We start from the raw sequence: 10,106 nt of genomic DNA, 5'->3' as shown, positions 1-10,106 counted from the left end.
TTAGTCCAGGAGAAAAAGCAAAATGCAACGTGGAAGAAAACGGTAGTGTAAGTACATTTTATTAAAATTATTTAATCAAAATCTTTATAAATAATCAAATATTTTATAAAAATTAAAACGAAAAATAAACTTTTACTCTCTTTTTCTTTATATTTATATTTATATCCTGACATTATTACGTAAATTATTTTTAATTTATAAGTCACATTATCTATTCTATTTCCATTTTCCTGAAATACGCAAATTTATTTTTAAACACAATGTATTAATCCTGTATCTCTTTTTTTATTATAAATGAAATATTTTCTTAATATATTTGATCTTTTTTAGCGCATTTGGATAATAAACTATTCTAAATTCTTTAATTAGCATATTTACTTTATTGCTTAATATTATCCACGCTCCTATATATATAATTTACAGAATTATCCTCTGATAGACCACTGCTATGATGTAGTAATAGTAGGAGCAGGTGGTGCTGGATTGAGGGCGGCTTTTGGACTTGGTAAAAAAGGATATCGTGTAGCAGTAGTATCAAAACTCTTTCCGACTAGGTCACATACCGTAGCTGCCCAGGGTGGCATAAACGCTGCTATCTCCAATCAGCAAAATGATAATTGGCTGTATCATATGTATGATACTGTGAAGGGATCCGATTGGCTAGGGGATCAGGATGCTATACATTTACTCACGAGGGAAGCGCCTCGAGCGGTCTATGAACTCGAAAATTACGGTAAACTCAATGAATCACAAATATAATTATTTTAAAAAAAGCTATATATATATATATATAATCATTTATATTAATATTTTATATTTATATTAATATATATTTTTTATACAAATTATACATATATGTTAATAATATTTTATTATTTATTATATATTACACACATAAATGTTTGTATAACACACACACACACACACACACACACACATATTGTATATATATAATTTAGAAAATGTTAATACATGATTTATATTCAATAAAAATAAATAGGAAGATAGGTCAAATACAAACTTAAAAATAAGATAAAAGTTTATTAACACATTACTATAACATAAAAGATGTGAGAGTTTTTACAATCATTAATATATGGAGTATTTCAATCTTTAGTCACTAAGTAAAGTCGAAATGTTTCCATATATTAATGATTGTAAAAAACTCTCATATCTTTTATGTTATAGTTTAATGTCTTAATAAACTTTCATCTTATTTTTAAGTTCGTGTTTGACCTATCTTTCTATTCATTTGTATTTACATATCTAAGCAAGAAAATATTAAACATATTAAATAAAAATATTAACACACTCGTAGGCTGCCCCTTTAGTCGTACAGATGAGGGTACAATATATCAGCGTGCTTTTGGTGGCCAGTCGTTAAAATTTGGCAAAGGCGGACAAGCTAAACGAACCTGTGCTGTCGCTGATCGAACCGGTCATTCGGTACTTCATACCCTTTACGGCCAGAGTCTTCGCTACGATGTGCATTATTTCATCGAGTATTACGCCCTCGATTTACTTATGTACGGTCGATGTTGCAAAGGGGTTCTGGCTTGGGAATTGGAGACCGGACTCCTACACCGATTCAGAGGTCATCATACAGTAAGAGAAAGCTACAAAATATTATGTAATATTTATTTAATTTACTGCCTATATAATTTACAGAAAAAGATAATTACTATTTATTAATACATTGTATATAATTAATATTTCCTTTTTTCAAATAAGAGAGAGATTCCTATTTTTAGTCAAATCGTATCTTGCTGCTTGATAATATTCATGTGCAAATTTGCAAATACATCTTTCAATTTTATAATTAATAATATATATTAAATATATATTATATTAAATACATTTCCTTTTTTGTTCGTCGATGCTTAATGCTTGCTATTCATTTTTCATATATTAATGTATTAATATTAATTATGAAATATACTAATAATGCGAATAAATCGATATTGATGATAAAAACTATCATCTCGCAGGTGATTGCAACAGGTGGTGCCGGAAGATGTTACTTCTCCTGCACCGCTGCGCACGCCTGCACTGGTGACGGCATGGCAATCGCATGTCGAGCAGGATTGCCGTTGCAAGACATGGAATTCATTCAGTTTCACCCGACCGGTATTTTCAGATCAGCTACACATTTCGCGGATAACTCTTATTCTTCCTCATTCAAGTTCTTTTAACTGATTGATTTTTGCACTGTAGGTATTTATGGAACTGGCATACTTATAACCGAAGGTAGCCGTGGAGAAGGCGGCAAACTCGTCAACTCTAAGGGAGAGTTTTTCATGGAGAAATACGCGCCAGTGGCTAAGGATTTAGCTTCTCGTGACGTCGTGTCGAGAGCTATGACTATGGAAATACTGGAAGGAAGGTTGGCGTAATCCTTTGTATTCTAATTCACATTTTTTTCCCGTTGCAAAAAAAATCAGGAGTTAGCATATTTAACTTATCATATGAAAGGAAGGATGGAGAGCTTGTAGAGATGTCCAGAACATCTTAAAGACAATAGAATTATTAAAAGAAAATATTCTTTGCAGTTGTAAACAAACTTGATGTCGCATACATGCAAATCTTTATTTAAAAAGTACTAAATAAATTTTACAATAGCTGTATATTTAAGCAAATAAGCAAGGAAAAGGCTATAAGTTTCTAAAGTGCTATTAGAGATGTAAACGATGAAAAAATTTTAGAATTTTAAGATAAAATATTCGGGAAATATACAATCTCAGTTCTTTTCTTTCGGCTTTGACAGCTTTTTACTCGGATATTTTTGTTTAATATTTCATGATTTCGATTTGTTTTAGAATTTAGTTTTTGCATTTATCCGTAAGATTTCTGTGTAAAAATAGTTACAAAAGTTAAAATAATGTAATGATTAATATAGTATAATGTCGATGGCTATAAATATATTTTACTTTTCACTATTATTTTATACTATAAATACATCAATTTTTAAAAGTTAAGTAAGTGTTCCATACTGTTATTAATACAAATAATACTTTACTAGACTAATTGACACTGTTTTTGTCGTATACTGTAATTGTAATTACACATACATTCTAAATTTAAATTCAATAATTCAGACAACGTTCATCGAATCTATAATTACTTTTGAATCAATATTACAAGTATATTGGAGTGTTGTCTCAAAATAATTAAAATATAGAATACAATTATAATCAATATGCAATAAAACAGTATCTGTTATGCTTATAAAGTCTGTATTAATAACATTACTTATTTAGCTTTTTAATATAATATATCTGTCATTCAAATAATTATTGGAATAACTACTTATATGTTTTTTCATAAATTTTATGTAATTTGGTCAAAAATACTATTATTTACAATAAAAAATTAGTTTTTTACTTGATACTTTTCTCCGAAATCGAAAATACCGATTTTTTACATCTGTAAACGCTATTCATTATCTCGACTAGAAGTTGAAATACACTGTTAATTGTGCTGAATTAGTTACACGTCATTGCTCAAGAATATGTGACGCGTGTGACAACATTCTCTCACATGACGCATCTGGCAACAGATTCTGTATGATGGAAGAAATATTAGGAATAGGAATAAATATATTAAATTTCGAAGAAATAAAAAAATTAGGAATAAAGATTAAACGTAATGCACAATAAATACAAATAAGATATCACATATGATATGTCTTATATCATTATCTATAGGAGCTTTCTTTTTACGAAAAATATATTACTTTATACTATTTCTCGCAGTGGCGTCGGGGAGAAGAAGGATCACATTTATTTGCAGTTAACTCATTTGCCGCCTGACTTGATACGCAAGAGACTGCCCGGAATTTCGCACCTCGCCCGGATATTTGCCGGAGTAGACGTGAAGAAGCAACCGATCCCCGTGATTCCCACGGTACATTATAACATGGGCGGTATACCCACAAATTGGCGTGCGCAAGTAAGACATTAATTTATATTTACATATGATTTATTCATTATCATTATTTTAATTATTTTTGATCAATTATTTTAGTTAATTAATTAATTTATTATTATTATTATCTTTAACTGTAACTACTGTGACTACTGTGACGTAGAAATTACATCAAATTAATCGTTTTGATCACTATTTTAGTTTAATTTAAAATATATTCATAAAATATAAAATTTTACGGTCAAAGCTAGATCTTTAATGTTTAAATAATTCAATCTGAATTAATAATATACCTATACTATATATGTGCTTACATATATATATTTGTAATCATTCGAACTGCGCGTTGAATTGATTTTCCGGATTTACACGGAATTACACGTATAAACGCAATTAAATAATCACGAATTAAATTGACAAGCAATTTTAATAATTTGATGCTCAATCCGACATCCTATTAAAAAGATGTTAATATGCTGAAAAATTGTAAATAAATTTATTGCAAAAAATATTACGTTATATTTATATCCATATTACTGTAAATATATTACATTCCTGTGAAAAAATTTTATATAATTTTATATAATTGTATATAATTATATATATTTATATACATTATATATAAAAGCTTACATATAAAATTATATATAATTATATACAAAATTATATGTATTATATATATATATTAAATTATTTATACAATTATATATAATTATATATAATTATATATAAAATATGTCCATTTATATACGAATATATAAAATTATATATAAAATATTTGTTCTCGGGTTATTAATCAAACATACAACACGTATCTGTATGTATATTACGTGATACAATTATATTATTATCATTAATACACTTCATCGCTTTATTGATAAAAGTAAACGCGCAGTATTCGATTATTTCTACAGATCATGCAAGTAAACATATTTACACAGAGATTTATGATTATCGCGGTTATGGCACAGGTACTTAATAACGTAATTGTATTTTTGTCATAAATAATACCTTGTCAGGTATTAACACGAGAAAATGAAGAGGACAAACCAGTCGAAGGTCTCTGGGCAGCTGGCGAGACCGCGTGTGCGTCCGTTCACGGTGCTAATCGCTTGGGCGCTAATAGTCTCTTAGAAATTGTGGTCTTTGGCAGAGCCATCGCCGATCAAATCGATTGCATTGCCAGACCTGGCGAACGTCACGGAGATCTGCCGCCAGTAAGGAAAAAGTTACCTTAAAAACGTTTCTCTACATTCTGAAAGGCAACTTTTTGTCGGTGCGAATTAATGAGATGCAATATATATTGCACATTACCGTTCTCCACATTACATTTCAGATCGTTTCACGATGTTACATTTTAAGATTAATTATAACAAAAAAATCTTTTTGTTATAATTACATATAAACAATTATAACAAGCAGTATAATTAAGCAATAACAATTACAACAATTAATATTATAAATATTTTGACAACTCCTTTATGTACTTATACGTTTTTATATAATGTATCTTTACCTTAGTTTTTTATATTATTATTTTAATTTTTTTTTACATATCTCTTTTCTTTTTTCGATATATAAGTCTTTTCTTAAAGTTGTATATTAAGATCGTGAAACTAGGACTTGCGCGTTCAAATCGAGGAGGCGTTTTATGAGTCATAAATTATGTAAATGCGTGTCGTCAAAAACCAATTTGGATGCAGGATATTGGTGAACAGTCGATTTGTCGCTTTGACGCAACCCGTTATGCGAAAGGCTGCGTTCCCGTGGCCGAGCTGCGTGGAGAGATGCAACGTACGATGCAGAGATATTGCGGAGTATTCAGAACTTGCGACATTTTGCAGCGCGGATGCAGGGAGATGTCCCGTCTCTATACCTGTGAACTGCCGGATTTATGCGTAAGCTGTTAAGGCACCTCAGCATTATGAATTGTAAAATTATTTAGAGGAAGAAATTTAGAAATTTAAAACATAAATTAAGTGAAATATTGGGTCATCTAAAAAGTGTCCGCGATTTTTTGTCACTAGATGTGTTGACCATCAACACCATCTAGTGACAAAAAACCGCGGATACTTTTTAGATGACCCAATATTTATAAATAAAATTTGCTCAATGATGGATAAAAATTTAAGGGATATGTTGAAATGAATATGTTATATTAGGATTATATAATTATATATAATGGAGAATAGATTATTATATATAATATTCTAGAGAATTATATTATGAAAATTGTTCTGTTTATCTTACACAAGGTTGTTACAGAAAATGAATTTTAAAATACCCTGAACTTTTCCAGGTTTTTCAGATAAAAATGGCAAATTTCCATGATCAATATAAAATATGTAAAAATTTTAACATAATAAAATATGTCAAAAATTTTAACATTTAGAATTAAGGATTGTAAGAAAAACTAATTTTATTAAAAACAAAAAACTTAATAGCATAATAAAATTTTGGAGATAAATTTAAGCCAACAAAAAATTAATTAGTATTCAAAAAAAGAATACAGTTATAATGAAAAAGAATGATCAAATAAAATTACTGAACAAAATATAAATTTTAATTATTTTTCTTTAAATTGTTTAAAGTGCACGAGTTTTAAACATATTTTATTATAAACGTCAGATATAGTAATATTTAAAAAATTATAAAAATGATTTGGAATAGGAGCAGTTTAAGGGAATTGTGAGTAAAGTCCAAAATTCCAGTCTCTTTTATATTTTCCCCTGACTTTTCTCGGTTTTCCATGACTAATTTTAATTTCCCTGACTTTTCCCAATCATCCCAGTTTTCGAGGTCTGTGGCAACCCTGTTATTTTAAATTCGTATTAGTCCAAAATTCGCGAATTAATTTCGTAATTACTCATCTAAAACTTTGTACAGTTTACGAAAATCTCGATTTACAGTAACGGAATTATTAACAATAGCCTGATACGATTGCGTGAAATAATAGCACCACTAGGTCGCAGTCGATGGCGCAACAACGCGTCGTTGCATAAGATAATAATTATATGCGAGACACTTTATCAAGACCCAGACGCACATGTGGATCGCTTTGGAATGGTTTTTTTTTAGGTGCAAGATCAGTCTCTTATTTGGAACAGTGAACTCGTCGAAGCCTTGGAGTTGCAAAACATGATGCTAGTCTGTATGCACACTGTATACGCAGCCGAAAATCGAAAGGAATCGAGAGGATCGCACGCTAGGGAAGACTTCAAGGTTCAAATAGGGAAATTATACTAACAAAAGAAAAATTAAAATATAAATAAATTTGTATAAATTTGTATTAATTTAAATAAGTAATGCTACCGGTTGCGATTTTTCGAATTTATAAACATAATATTTATAAACATAATATTTAATTATGAGCTTCTCAGCCAATTGAATCGAGAGAAATTATCGTGAACGGTTATTTCGTTTCTAGGACAGAATTGACGAGTATGATTATTCGAAACCGCTCGAGGGACAAAAGAAACGACCTTACACGGAACACTGGCGTAAACATTCGCTTACGTGGGCTCAGGAGGATGGAACGGTTAGTTAAAATGCCACAAGAGTAAATGCAAATTCTTTTTAATAGAGTGTAGTTGACAAAACAAAGTCAAACTTCTCAGTGATTACAAATTAAAGTTTTTACGCTCCATTATAAAAAAACTACTGAAATATATCCAGTCGATACAAACTGAAAGTAACATCATTGTTTTAAATAATAATAACGAGAAGAGCTACGAGTCTAACGAATATTTTAAAATTTTAGTGACATGTAATAATAGTATATACAATAATAAAAACAGACAATATGTTTCGATCGGATCATTATCAATGTTAATTGAAAATTTTCGATTAAATACAATAATAGTCAGTTATTTAAAATTAGACATTATATTAGTTATTTGAAATTAGACATTATATTATATTAGTTATAAATTTTAATCACAAATGTTAGATGTCCTTGGTAGAATTAAAAACGCAATAGATAACACAGAATAGGCCGACTTAAACATTCATTATAATGGTAGATTTTTATTACTGTGACGTGATTACTATTAGAGACATTATATTTATAAAATTCTTGATTAATGTGAATCAAGAAAATTAATGTAGTCAATCTAATAATGAGTCAGTATGAAAAAATATTTCTTTATATAAAAAAGACATAAGTAATGAGAGGTATATATGAACAAATATACGATGGAGCTCAACTGTCGTTTGACGAGTGTCATTATTTTAATTCGTACTCAATAATTATAAGTAGCATAACGTTAAAATAATTTCGCATTTAATATAATATTTACATGTAGTGTTACGTAACAGTTACATTGTTGACAGCGAAATTACAATGTCGATGTCACTTTTAGTTAGTATCGACTGAGTAATTACTAATGATTATTACATGACCAATATTTATCTTAAAAAATTTACTACATAATTTTATACGATTAATTCTTAAAAACACATTTGATTTATTATATTTTACGTGACGTATCTTCAACTGAGATACGTCTTATTAGTATTATTACTGATTATCGCGAAACATTGCGATTTTTATGGCGCATTCTGTTTACAGATCTATATCTCTTATCGGCCCGTTATCGATACGACTTTAGACGAAACCGAGGCTCAGCATGTACCTCCTGCAATTCGCGTATACTGATTCAAGAAATGAATAAAACTAGCAATAGGACGAATGGAACGAAAAGGAAGCCGATTATGAATCTAAGTCGGCTGTCGCGTTATCGTTTAGAGCTGCCGCAGGCAAAATTTCTGTAACAATAACCTTAAGACGTGAACTTAAGCCGATGAGCCAATCAGGATACTGCTTTAGATCTACGTAATCTAACGGAAATAAAAGTAGCAATCAACTTATCCATAAGGCGAGGTTGAAATTCGCCTTATTGCGAGATTATGGATAAGTTTACTTATTTCCATTTCCGTTAGGATTCATAGACCTAAAGCAATATCCTGATTGGCTCATCGGCTTAAGTTTACGTCTTACACTGTTGCGGAATTTTGTGTGCGGCAGCCCTTAACATATAATCAAATACATGAAATCCGGAAATTAAGCCATTAAGAAGAAACCGGAGAAACCGCAACGGAAAAATCGTTCTTCCTTAATTTAAATATTTTTCTCACACGGATACCTTTCCTTATAGAAATTTAATACTGGATGATAGTGATTAATTATTTATTTTGATAATTAAAATAAACAATAAATAACGTTTTTAATATTCAAAATAAATAACTTCCAGTATAAATTGGATTTCTATAAAGATTGCATAGTTTCGCACGCGACACACTGTAATTTACCGACAAAATAATTAACGTCCATATCAATTTGCAACATAGAAAGCGAATCAAAAGTGGCGTTGCGTTTCTTAAGCCAATTTTAGAAGAACATTCCCTTGAATGTTCGCCGGAGACTGTGATAAAAATTATGCAAGAATAGTGATGAAACTTCGTAATCTCTTAACCATTTTTTTCTGTTTTTGTACAAAATAGATAGACACTTCACAATGTCACTGCATCTGCAACTTAGTTTCATAAGAGATAAATCGTTAATTGTACTTTCTACTGATAACGCAATTATAAACGCGCTGATAAATGTATCAATAAATTTTGCATGGATAAAATAAACAATAAATAACGTTTTTAATATTCAAAATAAATAACTTCCAGTATAAATTGAATTTCTATAAAGATTGTATAATCTCGCGGCGCGACACACTGTAGTTTATTGACAAAATAATTAATGTTCATATCAATGGATATTCATATATTATTACTAATCGGCCTTCTACAATAAGCCATTAGTCATAAATCAAAAGTCAGAAGCTAAAAATTGACGACTGTGATTGGTCAATTTTTAGCTTCTAACTTCTGATTTATGACTAATGGCTTATTGTAAAAGGTCTATAATCGTTTTATTTATTCCATTAAACATGCATATTAGGTACTCCTACAAAATCCAAGAAATACATATCTGATGATCTGTATCATAATCGCAAGTTCTCTAAACGTTCCTAAAATGTTACGATTTTTATTTTATAGAACAAAGACAATATTAGTATAATTTATAAAATAAAATACATCAGACTAGAATATATCGATCAGATCATTAGTTAAAAATTATATACATTATGCAAATAGTTTATTTTGCAATAACCCAAGTAGAACAAATC

General features: G+C 29.4%; 1 protein-coding gene across 1 annotated transcript; it reads left to right on the top strand.

Annotated features, from left to right (window-relative positions):
* Positions 1-457: 457 nt before the first annotated feature.
* Positions 458-9,596, top strand: LOC105151236 (succinate dehydrogenase [ubiquinone] flavoprotein subunit, mitochondrial). The gene is made up of 10 exons (XM_011064824.2): positions 458-733; positions 1,319-1,605; positions 1,989-2,127; positions 2,215-2,383; positions 3,753-3,948; positions 4,944-5,141; positions 5,628-5,822; positions 7,003-7,146; positions 7,352-7,462; positions 8,495-9,596. The coding sequence occupies exons 1-10, from the start codon at positions 631-633 to the stop codon at positions 8,579-8,581; spliced, it is 1,629 nt and encodes a 542-aa protein (XP_011063126.2). The 5' UTR covers positions 458-630; the 3' UTR covers positions 8,582-9,596.
* The last annotated feature ends 510 nt before the right edge of the window (positions 9,597-10,106 follow it).

The sequence above is a fragment of the Acromyrmex echinatior genome, chromosome 9 (assembly GCF_024713525.1).
Source record: "Acromyrmex echinatior isolate Ae372 chromosome 9, ASM2471352v2, whole genome shotgun sequence".
In the NCBI taxonomy this organism is placed as follows: domain Eukaryota; kingdom Metazoa; phylum Arthropoda; class Insecta; order Hymenoptera; family Formicidae; genus Acromyrmex; species Acromyrmex echinatior.
The sequence above is the reverse complement of the archived record's forward strand: the minus strand, read 5'-3'. Positions and strand labels throughout refer to the sequence as shown.

Bases quoted from the DNA above. Each gene is read 5' to 3' on its own strand.
- LOC105151236 (XM_011064824.2), top strand. From the start codon at position 631: ATGTATGATACTGTGAAGGGATCCGATTGGCTAGGGGATCAGGATGCT. The intron at 1,606-1,988 runs GTAAGAGAAAGC...ATCATCTCGCAG, and splicing joins GATTCAGAGGTCATCATACA to GTGATTGCAACAGGTGGTGC. The intron at 2,128-2,214 runs GTATTTTCAGAT...TTTGCACTGTAG, and splicing joins CATTCAGTTTCACCCGACCG to GTATTTATGGAACTGGCATA.